The following is a 15360-nucleotide window of genomic DNA, read 5'->3' on the forward strand; positions in this document are numbered from 1 at the left end:
AGCTGAGACAGGAGGATGGCCAGTAAGAGCCCTGAGCAAAACAGCAACTTGTCGAGACCTTGTCTGAAAATAAAAATAGAGCTGGGAACATAGCTCACAGCAAAGGTCTGAATTTAGTTTCCAGTACCAAAGGGGGGGGGAAAAAAAGTGTTCATTAAGCTCATAATAAGGTCAAGTAGTGTTCTACATGGAAACACAACATAAACATGCACACAAACAAGATTATTTCAGCCTCTAAGACGGGATAATAAGATAATGAGAGGTACTGAGTATGGATGCGAAGAGTAGTTTGAAAAGCTTTTTTATAAATTTAAACTATTACATAAAAATGGGATGTGTGATGTCTTGATGTTTATATATTGTGTAATATTAAAAGTTCAAGGTATCTCTCTACTCAAACACTTATTTCTTTCAGTGAAGACATTCAAACTTTTGCCTAGTTTTTTGAGATATACAGTACATTGTCATTATCTATAGTCTTCATACTGTACAAAGGCAAAACAGAACTTAATACTACCATCAAACTGCAACTTAATATTCATTGATCAACCTCTGCCAATACTTACCTCCAAGCCTGTGGCAACTAATTTTCCACTATCAGCTTCTATGAGAACAACTTTTCTAGATTCCACATATAAGATTATACAGTACTTGTTTTTCTGTGCTTGGCTTGTTTCACCTAATATAATGATCTCCAGTTCTATCCATGTTATCACAAATGACAGGCTTTCATCCTTTTTGTGGTTGAATAGTATTCCATCTTGAATATATACCACATTTTCTTCATCCATCATCATCAGTCAGGTAGACTCTAGGTTGTTTCTGTTTCTCGTTGTTGTAGATAGTACAGTTATAAATACGGGATTACAGATGTCTCTTCAGAATATTGATTTCATTACCCTTGGATACCAAACCAGTAACTAGATTGATAGATCACATGGTAGTTCAGTTTTTAATTTCTTAAGGAACCTTCTTCCGGTTTTTCATACTGCCTTACTCATGTATATCCCTACTAACAGTATATGGAGGTTCCTTCTTCACATTTTCACTAGCACTTGTTATCTTGAATATTTTCATAGTAGCCATTCTTTCTAGAGTGAAGCATTACCTTGTGCCTTTGATTGGTTTCTCATTGATGGTTAGTGATGTTGGGCATGTTTTCATATACCTATTCGCCATTTTGTGTCTTTTTTTTTAGAAATGCCTTGTGGTTTTTTTTGTGTTTGTTTGTCTGTTTGTGACAGGGTCTTGTGAAGTTGCCTAATCTGGAGTTGAACTCGTGATCCTCCTATCTCAGCCTTTTAGAGTACTAGTATTACAGGCATGTGCCACGGTGCCCAGGTTAGAGTTCCAATTTTTTTAATCAGATGGGGGTTGTTGTTGTTGTTGTTGTTGTTGTTGTTGTTGTTGTTGGAGGTTGTTGTTTAGCTTTGTTTTGTTTTTGCTGTTGACTTTGGAGTTCTTCATATATTAGAGTTCTTTATGTATTCTGGATGTTCACCTGATATCAGATGGATAGTTTACAAACATTTGGTCCCATTCTCTTCACTCTATTGATTATTTTTTTCTCTTTGGTGGAGTCTTATTTGCGTCTTTTTCCTTTCATTTCCTGTGCTTTTTGGATCTTATCCACAGAACCCTTGCCCATTCCAACATCCAGAGGGATAGCCTCAGTAGTTTCAGAGTTTGGGGTCTTAAGTCTTTAATCCATTTAGAGTTGATTTTTGTAACTGGTGAGATGTGAGGGTCTTGTTTCATTCTTCTGCATGTAGATATCCAATGTTTCTGGTGCTATTTATTGAAAGGGCCATCCTTTCTCCAGTGTGTGTTCTTTGTGCTTTTGTGGAAAATGAATTGACAGATGAATTGTAGATGCTTGTGTTCACTTATAACTTATAAGCCTATAGGCTTTCTTCTGGACCATTAGTCTTTGTGTCTGTTTTATGTCAGTATCGTGCTGTTTTTGATTGCTACAGCTTTTCTAGTACTTTTGAAGTCATACAATGCCTTGTACTTTATTTTTTCCCAAGATGCTTTGATACTTGTGGTATTTTGTGATTCCCTATAAATTTCAGATTTGTTTTTTCTAGTTTTGTGAAGAACATCACTGATATTTTAATAGAGATTGCATTCAACCTGTACATTTCTTAGGTAAATATGGGCATTTTAATAGGGATCCTTACAATCCATGAACATCCGTGTCTTTCCATTTACTTGTGTTCTCTTCCATTTCTTTCATCAGTATCTTATAGGGTTTTTTTGATGCTTGTTTGGGTTTTTTTGTTTTGTTTTTGTCTTTCTGAGACAGGGTATCACTATGCAGCTCAGGCTGGCCTTGAGCTCACTTTGTAGCCCAGACTGGTCTTGAACTTACAACGATCCTCCTGCCTCAGCCTCCTGAGTGCTGGGATTACAGGTGTGCATCACCACGCCCAGCTTCTTATAGTTTTCATGATGGAGGTACTTCACCTCTTTGGTTAAATTTATTCCTAGGTATTTCATTGTTTTTGTAGCTATTATAAATAACATTGATGCCTTTGTTTCTATTTCAGATAACTTGTTCTTGACTTAGAGTGGTGCTACTGATTTTCATGTGTTGATTTTGTATCCAACAGTTGCTGAGTTTATTTATTAATTGTAATAGTGTTTGGCAGAGTCTTTAATGTTTTCTATATTTATTCATTTTTTTCTATATTCATAAACTTGTATCTCCTGCAAACAGTGACAATTTGTTGACTTCTTTGCCAATTGGATGCTCTTACCTGATTAGTCAGGCTAGGACTTTCAGTACTATGTTGAATAAAAGCGGTCATCCTTGTCTTGTTCCAGATCCTAGAGAGAAAATAAGGCTGATAACGTAGCTCAGGGGTAGAGTGCTTGCTAGCATGCATAAGGAGTTGATCTGTATTTGATCTTCAGCACCACAAAATACAGGACGGGGAGCTTTCAACTTTTCCCCATTCTATATGTTAGGTGTGGGTTTATCACATAGGGCTTTTCTTTTGTTAAAGTACACTCCTTCTATATGTAATTTATTCATTTTTTATCATGAAAAGTTGTTGAATTTCCCCATGCCTTTTCTACATATATCAAGAGGATCATATGGTCTTTATTCTGGAGTCCATTGATACATTTTACCACTTTAATGGTTATATATCAAACCATCCATGCATCCCTGGGATGAATATTAATTGACTGGAGTGAATACAGTTTTTGTTTTGTTTTGTTTTGTTTTTTTGAGATAAGGTCTCACTATGTTGTCCAGGCTGGCCCTGAACTTGCCATGTAGGCCAGGCTGTCCACTAACTCAACAATCCTCTTGTATCAGCTTCAGCTTCCAGAACACTGGTAATACAGGCATGTACCACCATGCCCACCAACTTTTTCCATTTTCCTTTTCTCTCTTTAGTGTAGTGTTGAATAAAAAGTGGTCATCCTTGTCTTGTTCCAGATCTAAGAGAGAAGAGGGGAGAGGGGAGGAGAGGGGGAGTGGAAATTGAACCCAGACCTCACACGTGTTAGGTAGGAGCTGTACAACTGAACTATACTCTCCACCTCTGAGGATTTGTGTTTCTGTGTTTATCAAGCATGTTGACCTTTCGTTTTCTTTGTTGTTGTGTCCTTTTCAGGTTTTGATATTAGGGTAATGCTGACCATGTAGAATATGTGGGAAGGAATTCCCTCCTCTTCAGTGCTTGGGTATAATTTAAGCAAAATGGTTCTTTCACTGTTTGGTACCGTTCATCAGTGAAGCCATCTAGTGCTGGGCTTTTATTTTTCAGGAGACTTTCTATTGCCAATCATCCTCTTATTTATCATTGGTCTGTTTAGGATTTCTGTTTCTTTTTGAGTCAATCTTGGTAAGCTGTTTATGTCCAGGAATTTGTATATGTGTTCTAGGTTATCAAATGTGTTGGCATATAGTTAGTTGTTGATGCTTTGTGTTTATCAGTTATAATGATACAGATTTTCATCTCTGATTGTATATTTAACCCTTCTATCTTAATTTAGCTGAACTTTTGCCAATCTCTGTTACCCATTTTGTTTTGTTAATCTTTTTTTTTTTTTTTTTTTTTTTTTTTTACTCTTACTACATTTATTTCTGCTCTGATTTTTGTTCTGATTTTAGGGTTGATTTGTTTTTATTTTTCTCATTTCCTGAGATATAGTAATAGATTGAGATTTTTCTGCTTTGGTTATGTAAGCACTGGTTGATGTAAATTTCTCTCTTAGTACTGCTTTTTCTGTATTTCATAGTTTTGTGTATGTTCTGTTTACATGTTCAAGATTTTTTATTTTCTTTCTTAATTCCTTCCTTCATCCATTGGTGGTTTGGGAGTAAACTTTTTAATTTCCAAGCTCTTGCATTGTTTCCTTTTTTTTTTTTTTTTTCTCACTGATTTCTAATGTTACTATATGATGGCTAGAAAAGATACGCAATATGATCTTGATGTTCATTAAATTTGTCAAGTCTTGTTTTGTGGCCTTTTATACAATTTATCTAGGAAAATGTGCCACCGTGCCATTGGAAAAAATACGGGTTTTTCAGTTGTTAGATGGAATGTTCTGTAGATGTCTGTTAGATGTATTTGGTCTAGGGTGCAATTTGTTGAGGGGGGCGGGGTTGAGACGGTTTTGCTCTGTAGCTCAGGCTGGCCTTGAACTCACTGTAGCTCAGGCTGGCCTCAAACTAGTATGTTTTGATCCGTTATTATTTTGGTTGCTCTACTTTAGTTTTTTGCTTTGTGGTTCCCGTAATACTTGCAAAAAGCAGCTTTTAGTAATAGTAAACTATTGTGTTAGTAACATAACTTGATCTTAAAGACAAAAAGAAACAGAGCTAGAGATACTATTCAGTGGTAAAGCAGTTATGAGCATGCATGAGGTCCTAGGTTTAAGCTCCAGAACTACTGAATATAATAGAGGAGAAATACATACTTTTTCAAAAAAAAAAAAAAAACTCATTTCATTTCCTCCTATATTTTAAATGTTTGATACTCCATTTTACATATTGCCTGTTTCCTATATTGCCTGTCTGTTAACATAATGCAGCATCTGATGTCGTTTGGTTTGGTTTGGTTTGGTTTGGTTTGGTTTGGTTTGGTTTGGTTTGGTTTGGTTTAATTTTGAGAAAGGCTCTCACTCAGTTGCCTAAGCTTGGCTCAAACTTACGATCCTCCTGCCCCAGCCTCCCAGAGTGCTGGAATTACAGGTGTGTGCCATCATGCCCAGCTTTGTTTTTCAGTCCTCACCCTAAAGAGATGAGTGGTTTGCATACCATGTTTATAATACTATCTTATCTGTAAGTTTTATACCTTCCAGTGTTTCCTTCTTAATCTTATCACTTATTTCTGTGTGAGAACTCCTTTTAGCATTTTTGGAAGGACTCTCTATTTGGCAGAGAGATAATTTCAGCTTTTTGTCTGAGAATATCTTTATATCTTCTCCATTTTAAAGAATAACTTCACTGGGTGTAGTGATTTGGGGGTGGGCAATGATTTCCCCCCTTTAGTACTTTGAAAATCTTAAGCTCTTCTTTCCTGGTCTGTAAAGTAAGTTTTCTACTTTTGGGGATTTTCAGTTTCTTCATTTAACCCTAGTAACCCAAATATTTGCTCTTTTGATATAGTCCCCCCATTTCTGTAAACTCTTTCTTTTCTGTCCTCTTCACTCTTTTTTCTCTTCCAACTCTATATTTACAATGCGCTAATTCTCCTGTTTGTTCTGACCTGTGTATGATGACTTCTATTGTGTTTTTGTTTCCACTTAGTGTATTTTTCAGCTCAAGGATTTTTTTAAATCCTTGTGTCTCTGTTTCCTTGTGTTCTCAAAGTTCACTGAATTTTTTTTTAAAGGAACTCTTCTTCCAAGAGTTTGTCATACTGGTTCCATCTGGTCAGTTTTTAGTGCTTAATTTTGACAATTAGGGGAAGTCTTGGTTACCTGGAAGTTCTTGATGCTTGTTAGTATGAGGTGCCGGCTACACTATGAAAGAGTAGGTATTTGTTTCAGTCTTCCTAATCTGGCCTTTGTCTGTCTTTCCAGAAATTGTAAGCAGGTCATTTATTCTCTGTCAGCCTGTAGCCACTTCTGCTATTTTATAGGTGTAAGCCACCCTACCTGCAGGTTTGCTGAAAGTCTGCTGTTGGTGTGTTGTATCATTGCAGGATTACAGGGCAATCCTAGCCCAGATTTGGCCCAAATCTGTAGTTGTCATGTTCTTCAGCATGAACTAGGGGAGTAAGTACAAAGAATGGTCCAGCCCTGCAACTCTTTCTCTGGGACAGGGAAAACTTAGAATCCTCATCCATTATCAGCAATCTGTGGTCACAAACTACAAGACACTGCCTGCTGAGGGTATAATTATTACAGAAGAACTGGCCCCAAGCTCTTATGCCATATACTTGACCACCAATACAATGGCTGTGTTGCACCATTAGCCCACAGTCCACCAAGGCTAATGACGACTTTTACCTGAGTCCCACAGCCACACAAGAACTTTACAATCTGGGGGAAGGGAAATGTGCCTTAGGCCCACCCTATGGTTGGCACTGGTGTGGGCCAAAATGTGAGACTGTCTCACCTGCATGCAGATTTCCAGCTGGCACCAAGGCAGATCTAGAAGTTGTGAAATAATTATTTACCTAGTTTTGATATGTGTTCCCTGTCCTTCTGAAGCCTTGTTGTTTTTGAGTTTTGTCCTCCTGCCTCAGCTTCCTGAGTGCTGGGATTACAGGCATATGATCTCTACTGTTTTTAACAAGACCCTTTGGAAAGGAATTTTGTAAACTCTCTTCAACCTCACAAACACAGCTATAAGCTTCTTTTTACTTTGCTTCAGCCCCTGGGCATAACTTTTAACATTTATGCCACTGAAGAGGGACTAGGGGTTGGGGAATGGGATGGAACAGCATCCTTCTCCCAGAATAAGACCCCTGCTCTTAGAGCAGGAAAAGGCTGGGTAACCTCTGCCTCTTAGCCTGCCCCTATCTATGTTTGGAGTTAAAATACAGGCATTCAGAGCCCTAGTATTCTCACCATGATGTGCATAGAATAGAACTTCTACCCTGTAAGTTGGGGCTAGATGGGCAAAAAGAACCTCGGTGTTTTGTTTTGTTTTGTTTTGTTTTGTTTTGTTTTTTGTTCTGTTCTTGAGCTATTGCTCACAATAGAGCTTCGGCACCACAGGGCTAGTGGGTGATAAGGAAAGTAAATGCTGTGCTCCTTCCTTTCAGGGTAGCCCTAGACTGAGGGCTAGGGAAAAGGAGAGCCCCCTTCTTGGCCACCTGCCTGGAGCAGTTTCCACAGCAGAGAGAGGGAACAAGGAAAGAAAACAAGTTGTGGTTTAAATGTGTTGTGACTCTTGTTCTTACCAAGATTTAGTACACGTTCTTCTCCATTTAATATACATACTATCTTTTATAAATTTTATCGATAAGATACTTGCTGTGGTATGCCAGCATCCTCACTTCACCATTTCAGTTCCTGCCCTGATCTGAACACCTTAAAGAAAACTCGGTAATCTTTACAGCCAAATTTCTGATCTTTATTTCCCCATTAGTGCATAAAAGCAAAGGAAGAAATGTAGGAAAGAACATATAAACACATACACGCGTGCGCGCACACACACACACACACACTTCTCTGGAAAGGATTCCAGAAATATAGGAAGCAAAACTTTCAATTGTCATTCTTTCCAAAGGCAGGCACAGTTAATGTCTGCCCCAAGGGTCCTTCCGAATCTGCAGACTCAGATTAAGAAAAAGTAATTAAGTGACACATGAACAACTTAACATGAAAATCACTGCTTTTTCTATTATGTTTCTAGTCATTCATACCTAGAGAAATTCCTTACTGAGCAGATGATGGAAAGGAGGGAAGATGTATGGCTTCCACTCATCTCCTATAGGAATTCATTAGTCACTGGGGGTGAAGATGATAGAATGTCTGTGAACAGTGGAAGCAGCAGCAGCAAAACCTCCTCAGTAAGAAATAAGAAAGGACGACCCCCACTTCACAAAAAACGAGTAGAAGGTAAGTCTGCCTCTCTGCCTGGACACTATGAGATAGTTTGCCTGCGATAAGTAAAATGGCAAGTGACCTGTTGAAGCAAGATAATGTTAGACACATGATTTCCTTGTACATTTGATACATAGTGAGATATCCAGGTAAAAAGTTTAAAACAGATAAAATGAAAAGGGCCAAGAAAAAAGAGTTTGAAGAATCATTAAGTATAGAAGAAGATAGCACAGAAAAAGAGGAAGCAGTTAGGAAAGGCTACAGAGTTGATCCCTATGCCATATGCCTCTGACACCTGGAATTTAAAATATGATATTAAAATTCATTAATACGAGGCTACTGCTAATTTGAGGGGAACAAATTGAGTATGTCAGAATAGCTTTCTAGTTCTATCATTTGGTTGGGTGATTTATTTTCATACCACAAGACAGTGATAACCCTGTTGGACTATGGGAAACAGGAAGGTAAATGGTTATGAAAATCTGGTCAATGATAGATATTCTGTATCCAAAAAGACTAAAAATTGCTGTTAAAACAGTATTTCTCTTTGAGTTACCTAGAGAAGCCTCAAAGTAAGCATGCTTATTTTCTAAAATAATCTCTTTCTCCATACTTCTGTTTTTTCCAAACCAAGAGAAGGTGGCAGTGAGCTGAGTACTGCTGTCTTGCTCTTTCTTACAACTTACTCAGATTTCATTCAGCACCTTGCCTCTGCTGCCTAAAAAGTGACTTATCAAAGGTTCTCTAAAATATGTGGCACAATTAATTAGAATTTAAGTCTAATTTGTCTTTCATTATTGTGGAATACTGACTACTGATGAAGAGCACAAACCCTAAAATAAAAGTTTCACAATTCAAAGCTGGCTTTCTAATTTACCATATGACCTTTGAGTTTGTTACTTAACCTCTCTAAGCTTCCATAGTTGATCAAATGAAAGAATACCCAGCCTATGGGTGTGAATATTAAATGAGATACTCCAAATAAAACACATGGTACATGCTTAATACTGAGCACAGTATTTAGCCCAAAGGTCGCATTCAATAAATGTTAGCTGCTATTATCAGAATGCCATGATCATATAGTAATGCCTCTTATATAGCATCAGTTAGATGAGGCAGCATCTGTCTTTTAATGAGAATAAAAGAGGTCAATTTAATGTAAGGTTTAACAGTCTTAACAGAGTTTAAAATTTCAAGTTTCAGCTTTAAGACTTGTAGGCTCATAGACTTTTCTGTAAAGAATTACTTCATGTTTCTTTGAAAATATTTTCTGTAGCACCCTCTATCAGGGTGCCTCATGTCTACATCCTTTTTTTAACTTACAGGTTAGATGGGATGTTCATATTAGCCAACATTCACCAGATATTTACTATATGCTGTATTATTATATTATTTAATGCTAATACAACTGTACTATATAATACTTTATAGATGTCTTATAAATCAACTTTAAATTGAACACTCATCCACATTTTATATAGAAGAAACTAAGGCTTAGAGAATTTAAATAACCATGTATCACTCACTAAAGGAAGTCAATTTTATCTTTAAAACTACAGACACATTTATAGACCAGGTTAATTTGGTAATTGGTAAATTACAGAAAAATTGCTCTGTGTGATTTTGAAATTTACAAAATAACTGAAATGGGTTGCTTGTCTAGAGCCCTTGGGCAGCAATTTCATCTGTTTGGGATGAAGAGCACATTAACAAATTGTTCTTTTTTATTATTGTTACTCTCTTTAAAATAAAAAAAAATAAAAATAAACATTTTCACTGAGGAATCTAGGCAGTTACAAGGGCCTATTTAAGAGGAGTGAGCTTTTCCTGAATTTATTCGTTCAGGTCTCTACCAAGCATCTTCCTAAGAACCAGGTTAAGTGCTACAGACTAGGAATTAGTAAAAGAGCTCTTAGTGCAGATAGACAGAGAAGAAAAATGCAATTGGAGTTCAGCATGATAGGGCAAACACAGAAGGCTTTGGGAACATACATGGGTGACCAAATTTTTAGTGAATGAGGGAAGATTTTGGGGACAAGATGACATGAAATAAAGAGCTAACAAATGATTTTGGGTCAGAATCTACGTGACAATCTTTTAAGCATAAAATTGAAGTATAGAAAAGAGAAGTTTTGAATTAAATGTCAAAAGTACTATGAATAGAAAATGATTAAATGCACCTTAAGAGATTCAGTAGTGAGTTCCAAATCAGTAGAACCACATAATGATGGGTATTTTCAGGGATCAGAAAGCCAATCCAGGAGGTCCACATGTGTCTGGCAAAACGTTAAAAAAAACTTGAGTAACACTGAGACAGATGGAATGCTTGATGGCATACAAGATACCTATCATACATACATCTCTGAGCTTCATCAGGAGAAAAAAACAATTTTCATACTATACTTTGTGATTAAAATTGTTCAGAAAATTGTAAAACTCTTAGCATAATAACAGAATTTTTATAGGCAGGAACTTAATACATTATTTTATCAGGATGTTTTAGATGTGCAAATAGTGCTTTAATCTTTATAAATCATCTTTAGAAGAAGGGGGGGTGGGAAGTCCCTGGCTCCTTAAAGGAACTTAAGTCTGATTACAGCACAGAGATAACATATACACAAGACAAATTACCTGCTAATGTAAGATAGTATATAATTACATCCTTAGTAAGCAGAAATTATTTCACTTCCTTTGGAAGTCAAATACGAATGGTAAATGGGGCCTGGGCAGAATCATCATAGGAGACTTACCTGAAGCACTTAAGGGCATGAAAGCAATGAAACTCTCCTATCTTCACATGGATAAGCCAGCAGAAAAGAGTTAATTCTCCATGGTGTCCAGTTCTGTGAGAGGGTTTTCTCATTCCTCTGTAAATGCCAACAAGTCCGTAAGTGCTGCTGCCTTGGACTTTTAGGCCCGTTATTCCTTGAGCAAAGGAAAGTTGGAGAGGTCTGTGCCTGACCCCATTCTTTGCTTTCTAAGGTGACTAAATCCTCAGGGATAAACTTAAGAGACATGATGTTGTGATGATACCTAACATTTGATGGTTATATACATTACCTCACTTCATTGTACAACTCTGAGGCCCAGGTATTGATATCACCATTTTATATGTAAGAAAACGGAACTTTCAAAGTCATACAAAGAACTGGTAGCACTAGGATTCGAAGTATCTGTAAAGCCGTGCTCTTCAAGTCAATGTCATAACTACCGTGAGTTCACTCCATCTGTGACATTGAGAGACTCTAACTGGAATTTTACAGATGAAAGTCTGGATAACACATGGCTAAACAGGACAGAGACCATGATTCAGACTCCCGGCCCCCTCCCAGCCCCACAGCTTACTTCCACTGTGCTGCGAGAGAATAGCCGGCCCTTGGGAGAGCAGATGCAAGAACCTGAGTCTGAACATGGCTCGGAACCAGACTTTTTACACAAGTAAGTACTAAAAGTTCGTTTTCTTGGCATAAAACCCGTCATTTTCAAAGAAACTAAATTATTTAAAAAGAACTTCATTGCTAGGTATGGTGTGCATGCTTGTAATCCCAGCACTTGCGAGGCAGGAGTATCATAAGAAAAAATGTTGTTCATCACAGCATACTGCTGGTGAGATCTTGAAAGTTAAGCCACAGAGGGAGTTTATGTGAAAAGACACATAAGAAGTCTGCAAAGTTTGGTGGATACTGAAACCTCAAAGTTCAGGGACCTTCATTGATCTAGCACAATGAGGGCAGACCTTTTAGAGACTGAGCACCCAAACTAGAACCCAGAATCCACTTATTTTTTGCACAGTGCAGACACTACAATTAAATTTGAATACTGAAGTTTTAATTTAGAAAAAAAAACAACTCATATATTAACATCTTTTGTCTTAAAAGAAAAACACAATAACATGCATGACATAGGTTCGTCACCCTGATCAAATAGAACAAACTTTGTTACTAGCTTTGATTTTATCTTTCAAGATGGAATGGTAACCTCTCACTACCAACATCAAAGGGATATGTTAAAGTGAAGTGAGGAAGACTGTGAAGAAACTTTGGAAATATTAAATGGATACCAGTCAGTATTATTAAATTGCATTCTTTGTTTTGTCTGCTAGGAAAGACATTTTTTGCACAGTCCTCTATGTTGCCAATGAAAGTATCTTTTGCTCTTAATTCTTTTTAAAAAAATTTTTTTTTTCTTTTCCATGCCTGTAATGACAGGCATGGTGGTGCATGCCTGTCATTACAGCACTCAGGAAGCTGAAACAGTAAGATCGCTAGAAGTTCAGGGCCAGCACGTAACACAGCAAGACTCTGTGTCTCTCTCTGTCTCTCTGTCTCTCTCTCTCTCTCTCTCTCTCTCTCTCTCTCTCTCTCTCTCTCTGTCTCTCTCTCTCTCTCTCTCACACACACACACACACACACACACACACACACACACACACAAAATACATATATAGATATTATATGTATATGGTCTCAGGCCAGAGATATAGCTCAGCAGCACAGCGCCTGCCTGGCAAGCATGAGGTCCTGAGTTCCATTCCAAATAATTAACTAAATAAATAAATAAATAAGATAGTATCTCACTACATGCTAATTTTAATTGGTGTTTGCATATTCATTGGGCAGATCTGTTTCTTCTCAGGGGACTTCCAAGAAAATAACACAGGTTACTTCCTAGAAAGTGATCTCTAAGAGCTTCTACTAGGCAGTTCATAGTCTGAACAGCAAATAAGACTATTTTTATCATCCATTTCATTGACTACTAATATTCTGGTTACATTTAAATTATTCCTGGATTAAGAATTTTTAAGCTCTTATTTGATAAATTCAAGAATAGTTGCCCTTTAAGAGTCAGTATCGGGCTGGGGATTTAGCTCAGTGGCAAAAGCGCCTGCCTGGCAAGCATAAGGTCGTGAGTTCAGTTCCCGGTGCCGGAGGAAAAAAAAAAAAAAGAGTCAGTATCTTACCTTTTACCCATATTAGCAATTAAAATGTTTTGTATTCCACACTGAACATTGTAGAGAAGGCAAGGGTGATATGTTTTTGCTTTAAAAAAAAAAAAAAATTTAATTTTGAGTAGTTTTCCTTCCAATTTTGAAATTCTTAGTTCCTTACTTGTGTCTCTGCGTATAGTGGAATAATGCTGTGAATTACAGTGAATTCTAACCTGACCTTAACAAATTTAGTAGGTTAAAAGAGGTTGAAGTTTTAGTTGGTTGAAAATTTGAATTACAAGTATTCAAGTTCTGACTTTTCCTAAGACAACTTTGTACTACATTAGGGTCTTTCTCAAACCTGAGAGAATAATCATTGTCATTCATTGAATAACCAAGCATTCTTGAGCTGCTGAGTGTCCAAGGCAGACTTTGTCATAGGTCCAGCATCTTACACAAGATAGGTGACCTTATCAGTATAGTATAGAGCGAGTTCTCCTTGTTACTTGAGCAGCCAACCTTGCCTTTCTTGACCTTAGCATTTGTCAGTCCCTTTGGGGTCTTGTTTTCCCTAGGCTTAAAGCTGTAGCCCTTTTAGCCCAAGCCTCATAGATTTAATCAATGTAGTAGCCCAACAGGATATAAATATGGCCAGAGAGAACTTCATGTGACATTTTTTTATCTGCTAAAAGTTTAAATCCTATAACATTTCCAAGAAGCATATTTATGCATGTTCTCACTATTGGTAAGTATAGGGTACAGGTGAAGAATTGACTGTATCAGGACAAAGAATCTGTGTTATAAGGGCTTGTATGTTTTCCTAAATAGAATACTGATAAGACATGCTATATCTTTTCTTATTCAAGTCTATGGGGTATTTGGCTGCCAGGCTAGTCTCATTTCTGTTACTTAGGGCTTTATTTTCTAAGCTGGGTACACCTGTGACTGGTACAACAGCGTGAAAGAAGTTAAAGTGCCATTGTTGGGTCGAGATTAGGGCATTAAAGCTGACAGTTTAACAGCTATTGCCAGCCTGCTTCTCTAAGAGATTTAAGGATCTTTTGAGGCATTCTGGTGCCTTTTTTGCAAAGATACTGGAATAAGTCCAGCTACTATCACTCTTCCATAGGGATTAAAGCCAACCAACCATAACTTTCTTAGCATGGGGCTGATTAGCTAATATATCATGTACTGCCACAAAACGACTAATAGCTCCCTCTCTTAGTCCACAGATGCAAATCTCTTGGTTAGGCCAGCCGAAGTTAGAAGACCTGAATCGGAAAGACAGGACAGGAATGAACTACATGAAAGTGAGGACTGGAGTAAGGCATGCTGTGTAAGTGTTAAACTGAGTATCAGAAGAACATAACTGTGTATTTCTGATGTTTAGTCTTAAATTAAAATTACAGCTCTGGATATGCTGTGCACATAGGAACCAGGGGGCATGAACCTGAGCATTTAAAGCCTAGAGCTCCCCATTTGCCAGTTATATGGCCTACAGCAAGCTCTAAAATACTTGTCTCGTGCTGCTCATTAGTAAAATAGAGATTATAGTTTCAAACAGAATTTTGGGGTAATTGTCACAAAGCTGAATTTTTTTTATCTATATATAAATGTTCTGTCACTGCATTTAATTACACTGTACTTCCTTCTGATGAAATCTTCAGTGAACCAAAGGAATGATCCTAATTTTGTAGTTAAGTATCATAATTTGTGTACTTTATAAGTCATAGTTATGTTGGTTAGAGAAACTAATTAAGAAAAAGCCAGGACTCCAAGTTGGATGAGTATACAGCTTTCTGACTATACCTTTTCTTTATCAGTCGGGGTCTAATGGAAGAAGATGCTGAGCCCATCTTTGAAGATGTGATGATGTCCTCCCGGAGTCAATTAGAAGATATGAATGAAGAATTTGAAGACACCATGGTTATTGATCTGGTAAGGAAATCCACCGATTTTTCCTTCCCTTAAAATATATGAGTACATTGGGCTAAGATGACACGCTTGTTCTCAGAACACTGGGAAGTGAGGGAGAAGTGAGGAGTGGTATCATTGATCAACAGTGAGCATGTGGATGAGCTTATGTTTTTTAAGCCTAATCATATTTGGTAACTTTTTATAGAATTTGGTTCCTTCTTGTAAAAGAGCTCTCACCAGAACTTTCAGCATAGTGTTATTTATCCGGCATAAACTACAGTGTAACAGTACACTCTGTACTTCAACATAACAGTAAGATGCAGATCCTAGAATGTATGTGTTCATTATAAAACATGCTTGAGTTAAGGAAATTTAAGTATTCATCAAATATGTAGTAACTAAAACATTTTTTTCAGACTATATGGTGGTATGGTTTTTTAGAAGTTTCATTAGCTATAGATAACATGTTAACAGGTGAAATGACAAGGGGACGAAAA

General features: G+C 37.2%; 1 protein-coding gene across 1 annotated transcript in view; it reads left to right on the forward strand.

Moving 5' to 3' along the window:
- Stag1 (stromal antigen 1) overlaps positions 1-15360 on the forward strand; it is a gene marked incomplete in the record, with an annotated part of 394726 nt that overhangs the window by 378322 nt on the left and 1044 nt on the right. The window contains 4 exon segments of the mRNA XM_013505748.1: positions 7829-8034; positions 11283-11457; positions 14172-14282; positions 14770-14884. Coding sequence (XP_013361202.1) covers positions 7829-8034; positions 11283-11457; positions 14172-14282; positions 14770-14884 — 607 coding nt within the window.

Source organism: Chinchilla lanigera, unplaced genomic scaffold (genome assembly GCF_000276665.1).
Source record: "Chinchilla lanigera isolate Chin_1 unplaced genomic scaffold, ChiLan1.0 scaffold00100, whole genome shotgun sequence".
NCBI classification, from domain to species: domain Eukaryota; kingdom Metazoa; phylum Chordata; class Mammalia; order Rodentia; family Chinchillidae; genus Chinchilla; species Chinchilla lanigera.